Source organism: Chamaea fasciata, unplaced genomic scaffold (assembly GCF_029207755.1).
Source record: "Chamaea fasciata isolate MVZ Bird 193981 ecotype frontalis unplaced genomic scaffold, bChaFas1.0.hap1 SCAF_22, whole genome shotgun sequence".
NCBI classification, from domain to species: domain Eukaryota; kingdom Metazoa; phylum Chordata; class Aves; order Passeriformes; family Sylviidae; genus Chamaea; species Chamaea fasciata.
The window spans coordinates 7,761,411-7,785,844 of record NW_027094107.1 but is presented as its reverse complement, the minus strand read 5'-3'; the positions used below and the strand labels follow the sequence as shown (position 1 = coordinate 7,785,844).

The following is a 24,434-nucleotide window of genomic DNA, read 5'->3' as shown; positions in this document are numbered from 1 at the left end:
TGTGATAATTCATCACTCTTCAGTTTTCTGGGTAGTTGATTATTGGTAATTAACCAGTGAAAACTTCCCATTAGTAACTGCCATGCACCCTGTGATTTCTGTTTTCTCCCTCCCACTAAAACAACTTCCTTCTTCCATTTTTTTAAAGAAACTTTTAAGCCTTTGTGTACACAAATATTACACTAATTATATTTATCTCCCACCTTGTTACCCTTTAAAAATAAATCATTTGGCAAAGCTACCACTTGAATACAGCTCTGACTGTGCCAGTGCTTTTTATGTGTTGTTAAAGTACCCTTCAACTAAACGACCCAAAGGGCAGCAACAGAGCCCAGAAAGGGTCTCAAATGCACACAGTTCACCTTCCCCTCGGGTTGTGCTTGTGCTCCATCTCCTGCCAGGCTGAAACAGGTGCTGAGCACACCCTGGGGACACTGAGGCAGCTGAGCATCTGTCACCTGGTGCTGGGGACAGACAGAATGATCCCTCTTAGGAAAACACATTCAGGATTCATTCCCTGCTCACGTTACTGGAGTTTTACATGGAACAGTGAACTCAGTAGGAGTTGAAAAGGAAGTGCAAACAAAGAAAAACCTAATCCAAGCTTTCCTTTGTGTGTGTAACCAGCAAACCTCAGTCAGAGACACTGAAAGCTGGAGACTTGAGGACGCGGATTAGTCGTTGTCAAGTTTGCATGAAGAAGACGTAACACCTTGGAGAATTGTTTTATAAAACAGTTGAAAAATTCCTAAGATGCACTGTCTTCCAGCTGCAACAATGGTGCTACTGTGCAGAAAGAAAAGAAAAAAAACAAACAACAAATCCAAACTGTTTTAACCACGCAAATTCAAGTGTACCTCACTCACGTGCCAAACTAAGGGTTGTTCAGCGGGACTAAGATGAAAGAATTGACCTCCTGGGAACAGAACAGAACACTCGAGGTTCACAAAGGATCAGAAGATGACATTTTTCATTTCTCTCCCTGTACCAAAATGGCACCTTTTTGATCAACCAAGAGAACAGAGAAGAACACGACGCACTGAGTACGTTTAAAATAACGAGACTGCAGTTTTGAAAAACATTTTTTTTTTCATGGTGCTACTAACCCTACTGTATTTTTAATATGAAATTTTAAGCTTATTTCTCTTTGTAAGTAATGAAATGTGTATATTGTGTAAACACCTTTTTAATCTAAACTTTCAGTCATCTAGAAACAAACCAGACTGATATGAAAATCCTTATGTCTAAAATTTAAAGATAAGACAGTATTTTATTATGAAACTTGTGGTACAGAGAGAATTTACCCCTCTTATGCCAACTTGCTCATTTTAATTTTTCATTTCCTTCCTCAGTTGCCAACCTGATGTATTTGGGGAATGCACAATTATTCCGGAGTAATTTTGATCAGTGTTTTAAGTGTTGTACACCATACTATCAGTGGTTTTCTTTGTGCTTAGAAATCCCAATCCACTTGAAAAGGGGTTTGTTTTTATTTTGTGAAAATATGTGACATTATTAGCCATATCCTATATCCTTCTCTTAAGAATACAAGTCCCATTCACATTTTAGTCATCAGTTTGGTTTAACCAAACCTGTCCAGTTACCAAAGCGTTTAGGATGATGCTTCCATGAAACTTCAACTCTGAAGTGGTGTCCTATGTTTTATCCAAAACAGCATCCACACTGAGAAACCTCCTCAATGAAATAAAAGCATGAGCTGGTGCAAACCTTCCCCTTCACCAATTAGTCTTTTAATCTTACGTGAATTTATCCACATCCCCCGTGTAGTCACAGTATCCAGCAACTCCCGTGTGTGTCTAGCTCACGCGAGGCCTTGGACGACGGTGCACCCAGTCCTCCTGGTGTCAGTTTGTAAGGATCCTCCTCTGTGTGTCTAAAGAGTGTCACAACTTGTGCAATAGCTGAGAAGTGCTCACTTGTGTATGCATGACTGTTGAGCTCCTCTGCTCAGAGCCTTTCACTTCCCCGCGTGGACAAAGAGCTCCGGGGCAGCGCAGGACTCTGGCAAGTGACAATACTTCAGTATTTTCATTGTATATTGCCACCTGTCAATACAAGCTAACTTGTGAAGTAACCTCCTGCTCTATCCAGGTGATGCGTATTTGTTTGTTGGAGACTGATCAGTAATTTATCTGCTACTGGCTGGTTGTTCTCGCCTTCCAGTTCTCCCTGTAAACACGGGGCAGCTGCCATCTCCTTGTTTTACACACGGGACAAAAGACATAGGACTGGCGGGTTAGGGTCAGGGTTATACAGTGATACACAATGAGATTGGTGCTGATTTCTAAAGCTTTCAACTAAGTATGGAACTGAAGTTCTTTAGTTTAAAGTGCAAAATGATGATAGCGTTGTCTTTTTTTTTTTTTTTTTATTTTCCATTAGCTGCAGTTATCTGTGTTGGTAGAGAGTGGGAATTCAGCAATGTGCATCTTTCAGCTCAGTTTAGTTTGGTTTGCTGATGCATGTAGTAAGAAACTGAACCTGCTGCTACCTCCAAGTCAGGAACTTGTTACCAAAGCTGAAATAAAATAGTTCAAAGTCTCTCCATGTAAACACCAGCCCTTACCTTGCTGCTGGCTCTGCAGCAGTCTGAAATGAACGGAGCAGCCCATGGCAAGCCCTAAAAGAGCAGGAGAATGGATGCTGAGGGCCAGGAGCTCTCCGAGGAAAGGGCTCTCCCAGCCTTCCCAGCCTGTGTTTACCAACACAGCGTGTTCAGCCGCGGGGACGTGGGATAGAGCAGATGATGTTTGGTAAAGCAGTGCACGACTGGGGCTTCTCTCTGAGATCTGGGCTTCTCTCGCAGATGTAAAAACAAGACAGGAGGTCCCATTCCAGGCTGAGGTGGAGAGCACCCAGTCCTGCTGGTCTTGTGGCAGCTTCAGGGCCCAAAGCTGTGAGGTGAGCACAGAGAAGTGAACTGGGTAAAGCTCCATTCCCTGTTCTGTCCCTGCAGCTCTGGCCCTGCCCTGGACAAATCCTGAACCTTCATCAGCCTCAGGCACAGAATTCCAAGGGGGTGACATTTTCCTAAGAAAAAAGTGGTCTAGACATGAAGGAACATCTTTTCATTTGAGATCTGCAGCAAAGATTCAAGAGATGTTGTGTAAATTCCCACCACACCTTCTGTGCCTTAGAGCAGGTAACTCACTTCACCTGTGTTGGATTGGAGTTACTGATCTATAAGAGAAAACATGGTTATTACTATTCTCTCCTGCTTCTCGCTGCTTAGACTGTAAGCTCCTTGGGGCAGAGACATTGAGGGGGCTCAAATGTTGGTTGGGGCCTCTAGGTGCTATCCATCACTATATAAACATTAAACTACAGGTAAAAGTTTGTGTTTGCAGCTTTGTTATTAAAAAAGGAAAACACTGCTTTGATCGTTGGAGCCTTGAAACAGTTTTCGCCACCACCTGAACACGGCGCAGCTCTGGACACCCCGTCAGCTCTGCTGTAACCAGGAGTTGTGCCTAGGCTGGATTTACTGTTCTCGTGTTAAAAAAAAAAAAAGGTTCTGCTTAAGGCAGACTTTTCAGTCCCTCTAGAAATGCTATTGGAGAGAGGAAAAAGCTTCCTTCAACATCCTATTCACTGCCAAGGCGGGATTTTAACTTGTTAAGCTTTTGCAGCCCAAGGACAACCTGGAATGGGCGCACACAGGGCAGTGCAGCAGCACTTCTGTACCCTGAACCAGATGTTCACACACAAACGTCGTGCTGCACGAGCAGCTCTGAAGTCTGCAGCATTTTGTCCTGTGCTGTGGAAGTCAATTCCTCTGGGGAATGTGCTGGGGGCAGCATTTTGTGTTTTCAGCAGGTCCTTCCCAGGAGAGTTGTGCTTCAGCTAACCCAGCGCTGCTGGCCGCACAACGCCTCTGCTGCCATGGCTACTTCCACTAGAAGCACAAGCTGAAAACTGCACAGGAGACTGGAATGATTCCGTCTCTCCAGGTCAGACTAGTGGAAAAAAAAAAAGAGCAGGACACTTGCTAATGGGAGACAGGGGCAGTGATGAGCTCAGGGGAGCAGGGAGTGTTCCACATTTCAAATGTAGGGTAAGTATCTAGAGCTCCCAAGCTTTGGAAAGGAAGATTATTAACTCCAGCCCTGTGCAGCACAGGTGAGCAGCGCCTGAGGACACCTCAGGGGACAATCCCTGGCCAGCACCAGGCACTGCTGTCCCTACAAAGGGCTCTCTGCCTCTGGCTGTAGCACAGGATGGAGCTGAGGCACTGATGATTATTTTTTTCCCCATTCCAAAGCTTAACTGTTTACATGCACTCTGAATCCACGGCAAAGAGAACTTGGGGCTGTTTTTCTGTATGTTACCTGCTAAAGTGAGCGGAAAGGCAAAGAAAACTGGAGAGATGGGCAATCACTACCCTGAAAACTTCTCCAAATCTCCAGGGCCGCAGGCTGCCAAAACCACTTCCAGGAGGAGCAGCTGCAGCAGGAGCTGAGACAGAAAAACCCCCAAAGTTTGTTCAAAAAGAAAAGGCAGACACAGGAGCTACATGAACACGTATTTACTGCAAGTAGCTCTATGGAAAGCCAAGTCAGATAAATATAAACACTATACAGAGCTTCAAGCCAGTCTCCCAAAACCGCCAACGCGATGTGTTTTACAAAGAAAACAACAGAACAATATTTACAATGGAAGACAAAGCCAGATCAATCAGCCCAACTTTAAAACAGATCTGTGGAGCAGAAATAGCAAATATAATGAACAGTTTCAACCATATATGTATTTTAGTTTGTACAGACAAGAACTGTCCAATATCAAATTAAATTTACAGGACAAACATTGTTCTATCATTGGTATTTTTGTACTATACAGCAGCATAAACGGGTAGCTGGAAGGTAGTATACATAGTGATATGTTTTACATCATCTGAAAATGTTCTTCCAGCACAATACTGAATAAATTAGTTGCTGTAAACTAAGAGATTCAAAAAGATTGCATATTTCTTATGCCGTACCTATTAGTATTTGTACCACTATACTTGAGGTTACCCATTCACTTATTTATTCAGCATGTATTAAATCAGTGCTGTACATTGTACAATGGCAGCCTCAGGGAATCTAATATGAAAGAAGTATGTAACAAATTTCTTCAAAACAACCTTTGCCTTTCACATTAAACGTTTAGGACTATCTTCATCCAAATTTTGATTTCTTAGAAAAGATGTAAAGCTTTATAAAAAGCTGTCTAAGTATTGCATTTATTCATTTATGAGACCAACCAACAGCTATATGGCAAGACAGTATCATGGTCTGTGAGAGTGGTTGTGGTTTTAATTCCTGTAGGTTTAGCAGCAAGTAAATTGTACCAACTGAAACTTCTCTTCCAGAATCAAAAAACAGGCCTGTGCTTTTTTAAACCCCGCAGGTTTTTTTCCTGTCGCTAGACACTGCGTAAACTGATTGGTACCATCTCCTAATAAAACAAACAATCGCCCGGTAATTTATATTTCAGTGACATGTACATTTCGTGACTACTCAGAAAGGGATCTGGGTCCCCATCCCTGCACGGTCCAAGCTGACAGTGCCCGGTTTGTTCCACAGACTGTACCAGCAATCCAAAGGTTGTCTGTTGGAGGTGAGGCAGCCTGGCACATCCCTTGTACAATATACACCGGAGGATTCCCAGCTGGGTGGCGCAGTACAGCAGGAGGATTTATTTCTTTATTGACTTGTGTGTGCCACTTTGAAACCCCCGAGCAATCGTCAGTGCCTTTGAGAATCCACTGCATGTACCAATGACTAGTGTCGTGCTCTTTTGAGGATCATCATAGCAGTGTTAAAAAAAGCTAAGCTCATTTCAACCAAAAAAAAAAAACAAACCCAAAAATTCAGTACAAGAGTGAAGCACTTCGAATTGTAGAAAAAATCAGGGCTTAATTTAAAAATGTCAAATAGTCATTGTTCACGTTTCTGTCAGTGGGATAAAGACAATTGATAAGCCAACGTTTTACTTTTTTTTCCCCCCCATTATGCCAGAAAGAAAGAACAAAACCGGTCCCAAATTAAAAGTGGGGCTTTTGTTGAAAGTAAGATCAATTAGGGTGGTCTCCCTTTAAAAAGCTACAGCTGACAAGATATTGCAGAAGTCACAAACATCGGATACGACTCCGCAGTTCCCCATTCCAATCCATGAACAAAAACCTCATTTTACACGATTTATATTTATAAACAAGAACAAAAACAATCTACAAGACAACCAGCCCATTAATCCTACTTTGTACATACCAAAATTCTGAGCAAAAAAAAAAATAAAAAATAAAAAATTCCATTTAAGCTCTGACAGACACTTGATTTAAAAGCCTCTAGCCTATGCTCAAGAAATACCTCTTGTACCATAAAAGCAAAACCTTAAAAAAAAAAAAAAAAAAGAAAAGAAAAAAGGCAGAAGAGGTCTCTTTTCCTCAGAGCCATCCAGTCCCACGGGCTCATCCCTCAAGCTCATGTGCACCTCTCCCCTCCCTCCTTCTGCCCAGTCACCTGGAAAAATCCTGAACTGCCAAAGTATTTCTAAGCAATACATGATTTAAGCTAACCACTTGTTAATGTACCAGAGAAGTAAAACCCATGTTAAACAGACAATCAGAAACCAGCTTTGACTTCTCAGAATATAAATTTAAAAAAAAAAAAAAAGAAAAACTTTAACAAGAGAGGCAGGAAGAAGAAAGGGACGTACAGGGATCTCCCAGTAGCATTCACACCGCCTCCCCCACAGATATGACATGAAAGACCAGATTCCATCACCAGAGCACAGCTATGAAAAAAGGTCAGTTCAAATGAATTCACTGTAGAGAGCCCGTGTCTATGAAAGAACAAAACCAATTCAAAGGATGTGTGTCCATGTCCGTGCTGGTGGAAATGAAAGTCGCTGGCTGGAGCTGAGCTTTGCTTCCAAAAGCACCACACAGTTTCTGGAGTTACCAGCAGAAAAGTCTTCTCTCCCAACAATGGTTTCCATGGCAATGCAATCAGTCTAGAAAGGAGAGGGGGGGGAGAAAAAAAAACAACTCAGTGACGTTTTAGATGCAAGTTATATCAGGAAAAAATTGTCTTCTAGGGAGGAGAACACGGGGAGCTTATCCAGTGCAGGTCCCTGGCACAGGGAGGGGACAGTCCCAGTGCCAACCCTGCAGAGAGCCTGAGGGGAGCAGGAGCGATGGATGGGACACGGGGACACGGGGACAGCTGCCACCCAGTGCCAGGTGTGCCAACGCTCCCAGCCCGCAGCAGCGCACAGCTGCAGCACCGACACCCCCTCCGGCACTGCCAGCTCCCAGCAAGCCCCGACGGCTGCGGGCGCCGTCTTTAGCTCTTCAGGAAAAAGCTGCATTTGGTTATCATTGGCAACACCTCGGAGAACCCTCGGCCCCTCTTCGAAGGAATTCTGGCTGAAAGGCAACGCCCGAGTGCAAAAGCACACAGCTACAGGCGGCTCCCTTCTTCGGGAGATTCAAAGCGACCGCAAGAGGCAGCAGGAGTCCAAGCAGCTGCTAAAACGAGGGCAGGAGATACCCTCCTGTACTGCAGAGACGGGGGACAGGCGGGAGGGAGCCTGCCCTCCAAGCACACATCCCGCACCCCGAGGCGCCAAGGGGAGCGCAGCCCGGGAGCCTCCTGACATGGGAGAAGAAGGGACGAAGGGCACACGCCGGCTGCAGCCGCACGAACGCAAACGAGGAACACAAAGAGGCACTTGGCAGCTGCCTACAAACCCCCTTGGCTCCCAGCTGAGCCGAGGTGAACAGGAGTTTTCAGTCCGGGGGGCCGCTGCCCATCACACTGTCCCCATCTGTCCTCTCCCACCGTTTCGGCCCCCCCAGCCAAGGCCGGGGGCGCTGCCCTGTGCCAGGTGTCTGCTCACCTGCCCTCCGAGGCCTGAGGCCCCTGCAGGTGTTTCCCTGCACCCCAGCAAGGAAGGAAACAGCCAGCTGCTCTCACTGAGAAATCGGTGCAAGAGGTTTTAGTCGTCAGGAACAACACAGACAGAAATGTCAGCTGCTCTTCCGGCTCTCTCCCTGCTCCTGGAGCTGCAATATGGGAACACTTCAGTGCACAGCACAGGCCCCTGGAACACGGGGAGGGTTTGGGGTTTAACCCTGCCCGTGCTCTTCTCCTGGGCCACAGTGAAGCCAGCTGCATCTCCCTGCTGCAGATCTCCCAGCTCTTTCCTTGCCCCTGCTGCAGGGACACGCTGAAGGAAAGATGCCCAAGCACCAAATTCAGTAACGCACACCTGGGTGTCCACGTACAGCCCCATCGTGAGGCGTGCACGTACGAACTCCACCCTGTGCTGAAGATTTCTGGCCCTCCAAAAGAAATAGAGGGAAAAAAATAGAGGAGCGAGCAAAGCTCAGCTGAGCAGCACTCAGCAAAGGCTCCAGAGACAGAGGGGCAAAGGCAGGGGCAGCACATGGAGGTTCAGAGGGGTCCCTCCTGCTTCAGGAGGAATTCCCTTCCAACCCTACACAGCCCTCCCCAAGGTCCGGCCTGCTGAGTTTCATTTTCCAAACACCTCAGTGACTGCAAAAACACAGGAACTTCGTTTTCCTCAGTTAAAGCACGAGAGGGCCAAACTACACCCACGACCTGAGAAGCTCTCTTGGTGTTATTTCAGATCACACAAAGAGCCACTGCTTGGTGCCCGCAGAGGTGATGTGGTCAGCGGTGGCTTTGTTTTCACCGGAGCCAGCTGAAGCTATTCCTTCTGAAATCATTTTCCCCTTCAGAAAAACACTGTTTTGTTGTAGGACCAAGGGCTGAAAACATGCAATGGATCACACCTCAGTGATGCCTGCAAGTCAAACATTAAAACAGTTTAAAGCTTCTGTATTAAACTCACACTCAATAAAAATTAACTTCCCCGGCACCCCCCCACCCTTTCCTTGCTGGGGACCTGTAAGCTCACATGAAAGGAACTTCAAAACCTGCCTCTGCTTTCGTCAGGACATTTTTCCTCCACGCCTCACACACCAGGCACACCTGAAAGCTGCCTGACAAGTTCTTCTAATCTCTCCAAGCACATCCCCAAAACGTCCTGAAGAGCAGAGGCCCAGCTGCCTGAACCAGACAATCCCACACGGCAGAACTCGGTACTGACACCGAAAATGTCTTGGAAACTTTAACGGTGATGCCAAATTCCATTGAAGATATGTGGGGGGGAAGGGCTGAAGAGTAAAAAAAAAACCCCAAGCCTGTTTAAGTCCCAAGCTGAATTCTCTGAAGCAGCCTGATGTACTCAGGCAGCACACGGCAACCATCAGGCAGCTCTGGGCAGAACAGCACAGCTTAATTGATCAGGAGCCAGAGGAAGCCTTGGACCCCCCTGCAGCATCTCCCCTTCCCCAAACTCCGCACATCCTCAACAAGAGCTCACGGATTTCCTGCCCCCGTGATTATAAACTACACTCCAACGTGTCTCTCCTTCGTTTTTGAGGTCAAACAGAATGGTGTGAGCTGTGAATAAACATCCTCGAGCTTCCCGTGCGCATCACCTCCAAGCTGATGTCAGTCCCATAAAGCCTGGAGTCCTTCACACATGGAGTTATTGCTTGTCACCACTGCTCTAATCCTCTTACCGAAGCTGAAACTGCAATATTGCGGTTGGAGCAGTAGGGCTGGCTGCTGCCCTGAGTCAGCAGCACTTTTTGGGATAAAAGTATCAAGGATATACAGAGAGATAGATAGAGAGATAGAGAGATAGATAGAGAGAGTGAGATATGGACACATGGATCGTCTCAGACAGAAAAGGCAAAGAGCAACTTGTGAAACTTGACCACGTAAAAGAAAACTATTTCATCTGAAATGTGAGAGGAGACCAAAGTCTTGCAAGATCCCTCGTGCAGAGTGCTGCAGTGACCAGCCCTGACCTCAGGACAGCCAGCAGCAGCCAAGGCGGCACAGAAACCCCACGGCAGGACCACTGGGGCGTGCTCCTCGATGGCTCTTCTCTCCCACACCTGACCTGCTGGTTTTTCCCTCAAGCAGTTGGTGAAGGAAACCTTCCCGAGGCCGTGCAGCGCTGCCGCGGGGCTGAATAATCATATTTCAGTCTCATGGCGCGAGATTCCCCTGACATCCGCCCCCCGTGTTAACAGTACAGCTGTGAGAATTGCTGATCAACAAAAAACCCAGATTAACACCTCGTCCCAGATCCCGGGGGATGGATTTAACTCGGCACTGACTGAGCAGCAAAGGAAAAACGCGGTGGCCAGAGCAGACGGAACTTTCACTCGCGGGGTAAACACACAGCTGTTCCTGGGCTGCCACGGGCTCTTCCAAGAAAATCTACTCAGTCTACCAAAGATCTGATAACTCATCATGACAGCAAACAAACAGCAAAAAAAAAACCAACTCTGCAAAAAACCTTCCGAGGCAGCCCAAAAACTGCCACTCTCAGTAGTTTTCACTGCGCCTTACACTGGCCTTTTCCATCCAAACTTCTGTTAACAGGTTTTGCACAACAAACCTAAAATTTTACTGACTTTCCCAAAAAAAAAGAGCAAAATTCGGTTCAAACAAGCCCTGTTGCACGACCCACCTCTCACTGGACAAACGATTTGAACACAGCAACTGGGAACAGCATCCCAGTGAATGACGCTTCTCTCCAAGCCCTATTTCTAAACTTTCGATGGCAAAGTTACTCTTCCAAACAAACTTCATGCACAACTGTTCATTCAAAACACGGGTCTGCCATTATCAGTGCTCAGCAATTTAATGAGCTCAAAAGCTCTCCCGTGCCTTCGGATAATTGCTACTCACTCTGCAGAAATGCCTTATCTCTTGCAACAGTGGCTTTTTGCCCTGTTTGAATAAACAGCGGGGTTGTTTCTAGGAAGGCGTTGTGCACACTCCCTGAAGTCACCCCTTCTGCTGATACTATTCCTAGAATTAGTAAACTCATTTTGCACTTTTGGCAGAGCTCTAATACCAACTCAAATCGCACTGGACAGCCTGACAGCAAGTGCTGGAAGGTTTGTTTATTTGGAGGTTTTAAACGAGATTTTTTATTACAACGTAACGCAACAACGCTAAAAATTAACTCTTCTCCACCTCAAGATACAGAGTTCAAAATTTCAGATTTTCACGTTGGGAGAAGAATGGGGGGAAAAAAAAAGGTTTTGCTTTTGAAAATTGGTTCTCCCAGCAAGTGTGTGAGTTATTGTAGCTGAGCTGAACCACGGGAAAATCTGGGTAAATTTTAGCCAAAAACAAACAAAGTTGTTTGTGCGGCTTCTGAGAATACCACCTGCTGCAATTCCCTCTGCTCCCATTACAAAGGTCAGGAGCCCTCAGTGCCAGCGGGGAGGAAGAGTTCCTGTCTGTGCTGCTGCTGCTGCAAAGTGACCATTCCGAAGGGTTTGGAAACAAACAGGAAAGAAAATAACGCAATAAAATAAAAACAAATGGGAAAGGAAAACAGCCACAGCAAACACCTCTGCATCCAGAAAGGACTTGGGATATTTGGGAAGTCCCAGCAGTGCAGAAAAACCCCTGCAGGCTGCGACGCTTCACTGGGAACCTCTGTCACACCTTGGAGGGGTTTGGTCTTTTCATTTTAAACCCCCGGATTATACCACACTAGTGTATACCAACAATTTGTTTTTAATTTCAAACTCCCAGATTATACCACACTAGTGTTATACCAACGAACTGGACAAGTGTATGGCAGAGGAGGGCACAGCATCTACACAGTCCTGAGTGGCCTGGAGAAAAAAGATAAGATTAGTTATCTCCTCCACTGCACAAACCTGGGGCAGCAAACAGAGCTGGTGCAGGGCAGGAATGGACACAGGGCTGCCTGCAGCACGGCCTGGTGGACCGCAGGCTGCTGTGGGCACAAGGAGTCACACGGGACCAAAGAGAAATAAAGAATTCTAAAACAGGCGAACGACATCAGGCTCCAGAAATCCCCCAAGATGAAAAAAAAAACCCAGCAGCTCAGAGGTTTGGGTGTGTGTTTGTGGGAGGTGTTACACACACCTGGCCCGCTCTTCCCCTGCTGGGGCTGGCGTGAGCCAAACTATTCCCAGAACAGTGCCAAGAGAAAGGGCAGAGGCACTCGTGGCTACCGGCAAACAGCCCCCACCTCCCGCACCACCCGCCTTCACCCAGAACTCCATTTCCACACAAACTGTCACCTACTGGGATTCATCCCTTCCCTCTTCTCAACCACTGTGGACACCAACACCTGCAAGCAGTCAGCACTTCTTCTCCCTTCCCCTCCAGTGCCAGAAATGACACCAAAGGCAGAAAGTCACTACGCAGCCACACGCCCATAGAGTGACACACCTGTGCACAGGAAAATAAACGTTATCTTTGCTCTCAGCCCCTCTCCGCTATCACACACAGCAGTGGCATGCATCAGTTTGTCCCGTTTCCTAATTTCTGACTCTCCATTAACAGCGGCTCAGCCCAAACCCCGCCTCACACAGGGGAGGAAAAGAAAGGTTCAGACTGGACTGCATGTGTGAAGCAACATCTTCTCAAACCTCAGCACATGCCCAAGAGCCAAGGACTGCACCTTCAGCTTCCAGGAGCAGTCTGGGAGCTGACAAGGACAGAGTGAGCCTAAACACGGACAAGGTTTCATCAGCAGCGTCCAACCTTGTGGAACATGGCAACATTTATAAAACCCTCACACCCTCAACAGTGAGTCAAGCCTCAGTGCTGTCACCACTTCCAGACTGACCCAAAACCGCTGCAGGTTTGTCCAACCTGATCTACAGAGACAGAAATAAAGTCACTCTCTCCTGTGGAAGTGATCTCGCTGCACTCCAGCAGTGAGCAGGTCCTGCCCACCCAGAGACGGGCTCCAAACGCTCTGGGCCACTGGTCATGGATCCCAAAGGTGACATCTTCCCAGCCCCGCTGTGCCTCCTCTCACCTGCATCAAACCCAGAGATGCCACCCAAAAAATCCCCAGGCATGAACCAGGAGGGCAGCTCCACCAGCCTGGCTGCTCCTGGAGCAGCAGGGTCTCACCACGAGCAAAGGCCCCAGCACACAGGACACGAAGGCCAAGGGATGCTCAGGGTGATCCTGAGCTTTGGTGTGCACTCCTCACACCAAATCTACCAGCCACATGGCCGCGGGAAAATTAGCTTACAGAAAGGAAAAGGAAATAAAAACAGGGGGGAAAAAAAAAATATCACAATCCACATTTAAATAGGAAAAATAATCACTGGGACACCCTCCTAACTCAGAGATACATGGTGGCCCACCTTGCTCTTACCAGGATTAACACCCTGGCCAGTGCTGTGACATGCACCTCATCCTCCTCCAGCGCTTTACCCCATCCCAGGGCTGCATTTACAGCTCTCCACCTTCCCCTGCTCCTGCCCTGCGCCTCCACCAGCCTGCCCTGCCACAGCCACTCTCAGCAGCCCCGGATCTGCACCCTGCCCACGGCAGCAGCCTCGATCTCTATCTCACTCCCCACCCCAGCACATCAGGTTTCGTCCATCTCTTTAGTTTCAGCTTTAAATTGTAAGCTGCTTAGGAGAGGGACCAACAAATTTACATCTGAGGCACCACACGGGGACCTCCATCCCGTCTACCTGTTCAGGTTCCACAAGTGCAGATCCTGTCTGGAGCTGCACGCTCTCATTAACAGGCTCTGCTGTAATAATGACCTCCAGATCCAATCTGCTCGTGTTTCCATCTCATCTCTAACTGATTTCCTGCTCATCACAATCTGCAGTCTAAAAACACCTAAATACAAATGCCACACCCCCCCCCCCCAGAAATCACACGGTGAAATATAGACAAAAATATAAACACACAGAGGTGCAGCCTCAGTGGTTTGCATCCCACATAGACCTAAATCAAGAGAAAAAACATGTTTGGAAATAAGCAACCTCTGGCCCTTAAGACACAGCCCATGACTTGAAGAGGACAGAAAATCCTTACTAAGTCCCCTGACACTGCTGTTCCCGGGGTTATGCTACACCTGGAGCAAAACCTCCACAAATCCAAACACTCATAAAATGTTCAAGATCCTTTAGATAAGATACTCAGCAACACCTCTGAAACGCCTTTGATGAGTCAGGCTCATTTACCTTTGTCTTCCCAGTGCCCTCAAGAATGTCAGAAATCCCTTCCTGATCACAGCTCTGCCTCTCAGGTAAATCATAACCCAGCCCTAAGCCTGAGCGACCTTCACGGAGTTGCAGGGCTTGATTAAAAGTGGAACACACCTCTCCCTTTTCCCCCTTGTCGCTGCCTAAAACCTGCAAGACCGCAGCGCAGTTTGAGCACAGGATTGTCGTGAGTACGCAGAACTTAAACCGAAGAAAAGTTAAACAGCAAGATTTTCAGGGTGGACCACGGAACGGCTCTCCAGCCGAGTCATGACACAACATGCAAGGATGTTCTGTATGATCATGGGCCATTTTCAGGAGAAACCAGCAGTGAGAGTACATCCCCAGGCTCCAGAAAGCTTGACTCTCACACACCCGCCTCCCAGTTTTATCACTCCATTCTCCTGAGTTGAAGAGCGCCGCATTTGATCACAACAGCACCTAAAATAGAACTCTGGAGTTTGTTTCCCTTCTTCAGCTCAGAAAAACAAACTTGTTAACGCAATCAGCAGCACCCAGGCAGGTTTGGGGAGCACCGCAGAGCCACAAACAGAGCACACACACACACACACCAAGGCACAACACACAGCACTCTAAGCTCTTTTTAGTACCACCCAAAACCTCAAGGCATAAATCCTCCCCCCCGAGCAATCAAAACGACGAAAGTGTCTTAAAGATCCTTTCATAAAAAAAAAAAAACGGACCAGACGCAGAGAAAAAGCAAACCCAAACTCTACCTACTGCTGACACACCGCTGGGCAGACAAAAACCCCAAAGAAATACCTGCAGACAAACCAGCCCAGTTTGGGAAGGCTGGAACGGAGCCTCTGCAAAGAGCAAAGGAGCACTGCCCACCCTCCGCACCTCCAACCTGCTGCCCCAGCAACTGGGGAACAAGGGCACCTCAGACAGCAGGGGACCAGGGGGAAACGTGAAGTTGTGGAGGAAAAAGGGTAACAATGCGTTTAAGGTTTCAACAAAAGGCTTTAAAATAAAAAAAAAAAACAAACCCAAAAAGAGCCACGAAAAGCGCTCTGAACCCACGCTGCATTACTCCTGCAGCCAACGCTTGCCCCTACAGGCAAAAGGTTTCAGACTTGTAAAAAGACAAATGTCACCATCAGCTGCACCTATGGATTTAAAGCTGATCTGCAGGAGTCTTTCAACACTGACTCCAAGCCAGCATTCTCTTTCAATGGCAGGGGAACGTTCTTGTCCCAGAGTTTCTCACCCAAGTACAAGTAAAACCAAAGTGATTCTTGGTCAAATATGTCACCGTTAACTCGCTCCCACGCCACACGGCCAGAATCTGTTCTGCCTTCAGCAGCTCACACGCTGCTCCAGAAGAAACCACCCTGGGTATTTTTAAGCATAGCTGTTAAGTTACCCAATATTATGAAAGTGGCATCTGTTACAGCAAGATTAAAATGGTTTGAGTTGTTTGGGGGGTTTTTTTTAAAGAATTATTACCCTGGCACAACTTCGAAGATGTAGGACACACAGCAGCATTTGGATGTGCTGCACTGGAGCTCTTCAAATTATTTTTAAATGGGCCCCTGCCTTAAGTATTCTGCCAATACAGAAGAGCCTCAGTCTGAGACAAACTTTAAAACCACTACTTAGAAACCCAAGAGGAGTGGTTATTTGCTTCGTACCCCATAAACTGTAATTTACTATATTAGTAATAGCCGAAACTTTCAGCTTCTGAATTTCTCCAAGTTGTACATTGCTCCTTATAATCTTCAAGAGTTTGCATTTGAAACATGCAAGTTACCAGAAAGGATCTGGACAATTTGGAACAGAAGTTCTGCTGTTGTTGTTGTTGTTTGTTTTCCTTCCTCTCAGCTTCCCAAAGTGTACACAGCACCCTCAGCCAGTCTGGCACAGGAGAGATTAAAAAGGTGAGCAGCAATTATATTATAATCCTGCACTTTAGAGAACATCTTAGGTAATATCTCAGCGCAGTGTTAGAGTATCAGGGAAGTATCACAGAGCAGCAGATAAGACTGAAGAGTGGGTGTAAAATAGCTGAGTTGCTATTAAGCTGAACATTATATTTACTCTAAACAGTTGTTTTTCTGAGTCCAGGCTATCTTTGCAGGTATAATATTCCTAATTAAGACTGAAGAAACTTGTATTATCCAGGACTCATTATGCATTTTCTTACTGCCCATCCTCATTACCCTGCTTAGTTTCTCCAAGGTCCAATAACAAGGTACACATTAGCTAAGCCCTGTTTGAAGTAGCTTTAGTGTTCTGTACTCCCAGCACAAAGTGCCATGACTCAGATCCGTGTAATCAAAACTGCAAACCACTTGCTTCAATATTGTGTAACAATTTCATGATGAAATTGTTTTGCTAATGACCTCCTTAAACTGCAAGCATTGGAAATCAGGATCTTAGATTCTTTTGCTCATTATCAACGTAAAACCTGAGCTCAGCTTTGCCTAAACCCCCTCCCCCCAAAAAAAAAAGTTTAATAACAAGTCAGGCCTAGTTACCATTCCAAGTTTGTGCTCTCCCAAACATGTCATGAATGGAGAAGGGGAAAAAAAAAAATAAATTTGATTCCCATCAGTGAACCTGCACCAGAAGTAGTTTGGGAATTCCAGTGAGGGAGCAGCGAATCACTCCACCACCCTGGGCAGTTTAGAGAGCACAGCTGAGTCACAGAACACAACACGCCACTGGAGCAAACAAAAACAAAACGAGAAAGCAAAGGATCCAAAGCCGGGAAGTGTTTTCCTTCCAATAAAACCGTGGTTCAGGGAGAAGAGATGAAGTTCTCTCTACCTGACAGGATTTAATACAGACGGGATTGCTCCTTTCTAGGGAGTAAAGGGCAAATGCATCCGCCAATTAATTTTTCCTTAAGAATGGATTGAGCCACAGCTTTCAGGCAGAGAGACTGAAAAAGTGAAACGCAGTAAGAGAGACAGCACAGTTCTGCTAAGTCTCCAAAAGTATTAAAAATATCAATTACCCAGAGGCACACTGCACCTCTTCAGGAGACAGGAGGTTTGAGAGTGAACCTTCATTTTCACTACTTAATGGAATGTGAAAATGTTTTTCTGGATTACCAAAAAAAAAAAAAAAAACCTTTTTAAATATTAAAATAAAAGCTTTATTACCATAGAAACCAATAAGCCGTTTAAAGAACACAGACTTCCAAACCTGCGCTTGCTGTAGCTCAGAGACGTGATTTCATAGGCGAAAGTCAACAGCTGTCCTTACAATGAAGAATTCTAAATCGTTCCTGAGAAACAGACGTACACCGCCAGTTTACAGTCCTGCACTCAAGGCTGGCAAGCTGCTTTTAGCCCGGACCATTCCAAAATCTCTTCACCCCTACAAGTGCCCACACCCTCCTACCCTCCTGCCATACACCAGAAATATTTTACACTGCCTTCACACAAAACTCTTAGGCCTTGGATAATTTTGTCTTTCTTCTCAGGACTAGAAAGATGTTTGATTTCCTGGCAAAGCCCTTTTTCTTTTTTTTTTTTTGCACAGAGGTGGTTTTGCCTTCTTTTAATGCGTTTCATTTCCAAAAAACTTCAAAAGCCAGCAGCTGTTGTGCCTCTTGCTTCTCTGCAACTTGTAACAGAGAAGGGAAAATCCCCAAGCACAGGGCTGTAGATACTTTGCTGCAGCAATAGTAAGCAAAATGCTTATCATAAATAGGATTTCTAAACACAGCATCTCTTGTGATTTTCAATGTAATATTTACAATACAGCTGAAAGGAAAACGTCTTTGTTCTTTTTTCGTCCTAATTTTGTAAAAAATTTTACTTCGTAACACAGGTTTGAGTCATATAAGGGGAATAAGACCAAATCAAAAATTCTGCTGCTTTTGGAGGTGCTTTAAAAAAAAACTAAACAGGAAAAAAACCAAAGACAAATGAGCTGCAGCAATCAGTGTGCCTCTGACTGCAGATTTAGCAGACGGATCTTTGAAGTGTTGACAGACTAACTTTGGACAAAAGCCCTTCTCGGACTGGGCAACTTTCAACGTCTTCTAAATTTGATTCCAGCCAACAAAACAAAGCAGAGGGAAGAAAACCACTACGGCAAACCACACATTTCTGAGCAGCCCCAAGCAGTGCTGCCAGCCTCTGAATGGCAGGAGAGCTGAGTCAGGCTTGTACCTTCCACTAGTGAAGGCTATACACAATTCAAGCTCCTGCAATACCTTCTACCTTTAGAAACTTAGTTTTAAAGGAAAAGTAGGGGAAAAAAAAAACCCCACAACCTTCCAGTGTTTAAGATTGTAACTAAAAATGTAAAAATATCAAGCAGTAAGGGGGCAGGGTGCTGCTGACTTTTACCTGCGGACAGAGTAGACAGCTATCAACGTCCAACCACAATTAAATATTTCCTCCTAGTACGGAACAATTACTGACTCTAGGTGCATTGGCAAAGAGAGGAAGACATCACTTCCAATAGAGATGCTTTCCTACTCTCTTTCCGCAGGAGAGTGCATCAGTGAAGGAGTTCAGTGGGTCACTGGCACCAGGGCAATGATTACTCTCCCAGATTCCAGCACTCACACTCGCTGCTGCTCAGCCCGGGGACAGGCACGGCACCACTAATCGCTGGCTTTGCTCCCACCACCAGAGCTTATCACACCGACAGGGTGTCCCTCCTCCTTCCCAGACTCTTCTCCCCACCTGCAACACCTTGATTTTTACACTCTCCACTGCTTTACCTTACTGCTGGGTCAGACCACTGACAACTGGGAAGGCAGCAGCCTCCCCTGGCAAGTTTCTGAGCTGGAAGACACTGCCCAGAGCTTTCCTGGAGCACTGGCATTCCTCACCTGCTGCACAAAAGGCAGATCGCAGGGAAAGGTTATCTCAGCTGAGCCCTAAATGCTCAGCGTGAAGGCCACGGGCTGCCTGAGCCCCCCTGCACACTGGTCAGCCACCTCAGGGATGATGGAGAGAGCCAGAGCTCAAAAGGAGCCACCAAAAAAACCCTGAGTTCTGTTTACATAAGATTCAGCTGAATCAACCTGGGCAGATCTGCACATTAAGAAATGCTGTAATACGTATTTCGACTACGTTAAGAAGAAACAAGAAATGTATTTAAGCCTCAAGTCTAGAGGTCTAAACCGAATTTAGCCGTTTAGAGCTTTCGAATTGCAAAAAAATTCCAGTTCAGGAAAAAAAAAAAAAAATGAAGAGTCATCTAGTTCTAAGGGAAAAAGAGAGAAACAGAAGTAAAGGCAAGAGCTACCATAACCTCAGCACAAAAACGCACAACAAAAAATACCATCAATGCTTATGCTAGCAAAATTAATTAAAAAGTCAGATGACAGTTTGATAACACCCCAGACTGCCCAGAAGAGGCACGTAAATCCTTTAGGCCAAGGACCACATCCCCCCGCACTGCTGCTCGGCAGCTCACACACCGCACTACAACAGAACTGGTTGTACTAGAATCACGCAGGAGATTAGGGAAAGCGTTCACCCCGCTCCGAAGGCAGCGCGAAGCGGACAACCGGATTCCTACGCTGAGGCGAGCGTGAAAGGGAAGCGCTTTGAAAGCCACCAACCTTTTCTCGCGGCGTTGCACTTGAGCCCATCTGATCTGCCGAAATCTATGCTTACGTAAGCTCCACTGTCCAAACCTGAAGTACCATTTTGGAGGTGGCAAGCCGGCGCTGCAGTACTCGCCTCACAGCTTAGGGGGTCATCACGTAGGTTCAGGGCGATGTAGTTCAAGCCGTTCTGAAATCCAGTCGAGGTATCCCTGGACATTTTGCTCTCCTGGCCGTCGGAAATGCTTTCATCCGGTTTCAACCAAACGTTGTCGAACGAGGCAGAGCTGTGTCTTTTGCTACTGTCAGTGAAGAAAGAGGAGGAGGTGGTCACAGTCCCGGCGGAGGAGAACGTCTCAGAACTGTGCCTCCTCCTGCCTTGAGGGTCAGCTCGGATCACTTTCGGCCCCACGGGAGGGTCAGAGCCGGGGACAGAGAAGCCACTGCCACCAGCGTATCGATCAACAATGCAGAGCCTGTTAACGATGGAAGGAGGACTGTCCATCTTCACAGCGCTGTCGGACTCGGCGGCAAAGGGCCCGGGCGGCGTTGCTGCCATGTTGAACGTCATCTCGGTGTAGTCATCAGTCCTGTTACTCGCCGTGCTAACACAAGCAGTACCAAAGGAAAGCCTGGCATAGTCAGGGTTTGCTTGGTTTCTGGGAATACTGGAACTTGCATAAATGGAAATATCTGTCAGGGAGTTCGACAGCTCCTTCGCCGCTTTCGGGGACTGCACGTCCAAGTCAACGCTCATGTAATCAGAGAGCGGTGACTGCCTGTGGTCACTGCTCGAGCCCAGAGATGATGGAGAGCCTTCTGCAGACAGGGAATACGGCGTGTTACTCGCCTTCTCGTTAAAATCGATGTTGATGTACTCCCCGGGGCTCGCTGGCTCAGGCGGGACTGTACGATCATACATCCTGGGGATGGTATTGCTGCCCCTCGTACCCAGGGGCAGCCGTGTGGGCCTGGCAGCCCTGTTCTGCACGAGTCCTTCATTTGAACCCTTCAACGTTGGCAATTTAGAGATGCCATTAGCCAGAGTCTCACTGCTGCCCCCCTTCCCATCTTCTGGAGCATCATACAGGAGTTTTCCAGGTGAAGACATCGGAACGTATTCACTGTGGTCACCATTTTGCCCTGATAACGCCTTAAAGCTTCGGGGCAAAGAAAAATATGAACTAAAACCTTTGGAAACAGAAGTGGTATGAATGTAATTTGAATCACTGGGGTGCTTTGGAATTGAATTACCAGGTGACATATCCATATACTCGTTGTTTACGATCTTCTCGTTACTCCCTTTAGAAGCAAATCCAGTTAAAGGACTCCTTACAGGTGAAGAGTTGTCCTTTGGAAACATCATCATGTAGCCTCGGGAGTCGACCTGAGATGGTGACCATGAATTGTTAATCTGCTTTGGAACAGACATGCTTTTAGGAGTCATTGGCAAATAATCGCTGGTGCTGGACAGAGAAGATGCAACTCCTGGCATCATTGGCATGTAACCATCATCCCTGGCTTTACTCCTGCTTTGGTTACACACGGAATCAAGGTTAGAGTCACTGTACTCCAACTCATGGTTATCTTTCAATTTTGGTGTTTCAGAGTAAAGTAATCGTCCGTGATTTCCCGCAGAATCTTCATCCAACAAAGCCGCAGTTTGCGTTGTCTTCTGCTGCACCGCTACAGAAGTTGGCTTTGTTAGAGAGTAAGTTCTTTTCCTGAAACATTTTTCAGCCTCCATGTAATCATCTCTTGAGCCGTCGTCTCCCTGTTGCTTATTCATGGACATGTATTCACTCAGACAGTTCTCCTCTCTGATAGGCGGAGTGTTTCCCAGGGAATCCGGTGTGTTACTCCTCACTCTGAAGTACCTGAAATCCCCAGGGCTGGAGCCATACTCATCAGAGGAGATGAATCCCCCATCACTTGGGGAACCACAAACAGATGAGCTGGAAGGCCTGGTCAGCATGTCCGAAGCAGAACCATGGCCACTGCTGGAAGAAACACTGATGGGACTTGTGGTGGAGGGAAAATGAGAGACGGGCAGGGAAGCAGACCTGGTGTGGTATGATGAGCTGAAAGCAGCTCTCACGTACCTCGCACTCCCTTCCTGCCGGCCCAAATTCATCCTTGCAGTGTTCAGGTGGATCAGACTCCCAGTCACTGACCTGAAAGGTCTGGTCATGGTTCCTTCTCCTTCACTGGACGTTCTGAAGCGATAGGAGTTGTTGCTTTTGGTGGTAGGAGGAGTCCCTCCAGCAACGCTCTCAGTTCTAGATCTTCTCTGCAAGCCTGTCTGGCTGGGGGGTAGGTTGCCCAAGTTCCTCCTGGTGGTGATGAAGGAGATGGGATTGGTACCGCTGCCACCACCAGAAGACTGGCTCTTGCTTCGGGGCCGGAACTCTGCAAAGGCCTTGAGAGCTTTCATGGTATCCAGAAAAGTCTCGTGCATATTTTGGGCAACAACCGAATCATCCACTTGCATCCAGAGCTCACCAGGCCCAATGGAGGCAGATCTGCCCACTTCAATAAAGAAGAAGTTCTCCGAGTGCCCGCAGCGGCGAATGTTCATAAGCTGCAAGTGAACAGAGGGCACCTCCGAGTTCAGCTTGACCAGGTGGATGGCCTTGCTGGAGAGGCACAACCTATACACCCCCGTGAGGTTTTTCGTTTGCCCCAAGCCTTTGGGCTTCACGTTGACCTGCCACACCTCCTTGAACACGGTGCCGGGCCTCAGGGCTGCCCCGTAGTGCTCATCATCCTCATCCACCTGCTGATCGGCGTGGTCCTCCTGCTCCAGGAAGCCCCTCTTGCTCTGATTCATGAGCTCGCTGATGGCCTGGTACCAGGCCTCCTGCTCGGCTTCGTTCTCGGCCAGCATGGCGAAGTACTCGTCCTTGGTGTACAGGGCGATGATGTGCTTGTGCTTGGCGTCGGCGCGGCGGCTCACGGTGAAGCACTGGTACAGGGGGATGACCCGCTTGGGCGGCGGGCAGCACAGCGCGGCCGCCCCGCCGGCCCCCGCCGCCCGCAGGCTGCTCTTGAACTTCTTCTCGCTGTCATAGTACTCCAGCCGGGCGGGGGCCAGGTGGCTCTCGGCCCGCAGCACGAAGTAGCGCTTGTGCCCGTGCTTCTGCTTCCGCAGGTACCCGCACTTCCTCACGTCCTCGGCGGCGCCGCGGCCCGCCGGGGGGGGCTGCCCGCCGCGGCCCGCCGAGGGCACGGCCCGGCCCGGCGCGGCCTCGGGCGCCGGGCACAGCGAGGCGCTGGGCGAGCGCCGCAGCAGCAGCAGCAGGTGGTGCGGCTGAGGGGACGGGCAGCGCCCGCCCTCGCCCGCCGCCGGCTCCCCCTCGCCCGCCGCCGCGCCGAGCACGCCGGGCTCCTGCTGGGGCGCGGCTCCGCCTCCCGTGTGCCGGGCCCCCGGCTCCTCCTCGCTGCCGCCGCCGCCGCCGCCGCCGCCGCCGCCGCCACCGCCACCGCCGCCGCCGCCCGGGCCATTCATCACGCTCGCCATCTTAGGGGGCCACGCAGAGTCCGGTGCCGCCGGGGACGGGCCACAGGGCGGGCAGCGGGAATCCGCGCTCACCGGAGAAGCGCCCGGCGCATGGGAAGCGGGCGGTGCCCCCCGCGCCCCCAGCCCGCTCCGCGCTCCCGCCGGTCGCTCCGGCCGCTCGCACTCACGGGCGGCGGCGGCGGCACCGCGGCGAAAACATCACGTGACTCCGCCGGGGGGCGGGGCCGCGGCGGGCGGGGCGCGCGGGGCGAGGGGGCAGCGGCGAGCCGACCGGGCCGCGGGCCGGAGTGGCAGTGGCACAGCCAATAGGGAACGGCAGCTCTGCGCCGGCGAGCCAATCAGCGGGCGGAGAAGGGAGAAGGGGCGGGCGTCGCTGCGCCCTGTCCGGGGAGGAGGGGCTACGGCGGATGGGCAACGCGGCGGACCAATGGGAGGCGGCGGCCGCCCCGGGCTGGCCGCGATCCGGAGGGGTGCCTCCTGTGCTAGGGAAAGAGGCGGGGCCAACCGGGATTGGCAGGAGCGTTGAGCGGTCGGCCCGACAGCCAATCCGCGCCTCACACACACAGACGGGGGAGTTCAGGCCGGGGAGCTGTGTACTCGGCGGCGGGAGTAAAGGAGAAGGCGGGCCCTTGGGAAGACGGGCAGGCTCTTTGGCTAATCAGCGCAAGGCGCCGGCTGGCGAGCTCTACCGGCTGACGTTGCGCTCTCCCGGTTCTTTCGGGGCGGGGCCCGCCCCTAGCGCGCGGGGCTGGTGGCGGCTGCCATTGGCCGGCGGGGAGGGCGCGTGGGCGGGGGCGGAGCGCCGGCGGGGGCGGGGGGCGGAGCGCGGGCCGCCGAGGAAGTAAACAACCCGCCAGCGCGCGAAGGGGCGGCAGCGCGGCCGCGCGTGACCCCCGCGGGGCGCCATGTCCGGCCCCGGGGCTCGGCGTCAGTCGCCCTCACGGACCTCGCACATCTTCCCAGCATCCAGATGCCCCTCACAGCCCCCACAGCCCCTCAAAGCCCTCACAGATTCTCTCATAACCTTCTCAGCACCCTCACAAAGTCCCCACAGTACCTTCAGAACCCTCACAGCCCTCTAAGCCCCCACAGCCCCTCAAAGCCCTCACAGGTTCTGTCAGTTTCCTCCGCGCCCTCACAAGTCCCCACAAGCACCCTCACAGCCCGCTAAGCCCTCACAACCCCCAGAGACGCCCTCACAGCCCTGAGGCAGTGCGGCGCTGGTGACATGCAGTGAGTTGATCGTTTTTGAT

At 49.1% G+C, this 24,434-nt stretch overlaps 2 protein-coding genes across 2 annotated transcripts in view; one reads left to right on the top strand and one right to left on the bottom strand.

The window, feature by feature from the left end:
* COL4A5 (collagen type IV alpha 5 chain) overlaps window positions 1–4,533 on the top strand; it is a 65,142-nt gene extending 60,609 nt beyond the window's left edge. The window contains exon 51 of the mRNA XM_066202456.1: window positions 628–4,533. Within this exon, the coding sequence (XP_066058553.1) occupies window positions 628–709 (82 nt within the window). The 3' untranslated portion in view covers window positions 710–4,533. The remainder of the gene's footprint in view (window positions 1–627) is intronic.
* On the bottom strand, window positions 4,532–23,338 carry IRS4 (insulin receptor substrate 4). Its single transcript, XM_066202458.1, has 2 exons — window positions 19,677–23,338; window positions 4,532–7,014 (listed from the first exon to the last, which is right to left on the bottom strand). The coding sequence occupies exons 1-2, from the start codon at window positions 23,179–23,181 to the stop codon at window positions 7,010–7,012; spliced, it is 3,510 nt and encodes a 1,169-aa protein (XP_066058555.1). The 5' UTR covers window positions 23,182–23,338; the 3' UTR covers window positions 4,532–7,009.
* Window positions 23,339–24,434: the final 1,096 nt, after the last annotated feature.

Excerpts from the sequence above, each read along its gene's own strand:
- IRS4 (XM_066202458.1), bottom strand. The coding sequence starts at position 23,181 with ATGGCGAGCGTGATGAATGGCCCGGGCGGCGGCGGCGGTGGCGGTGGC.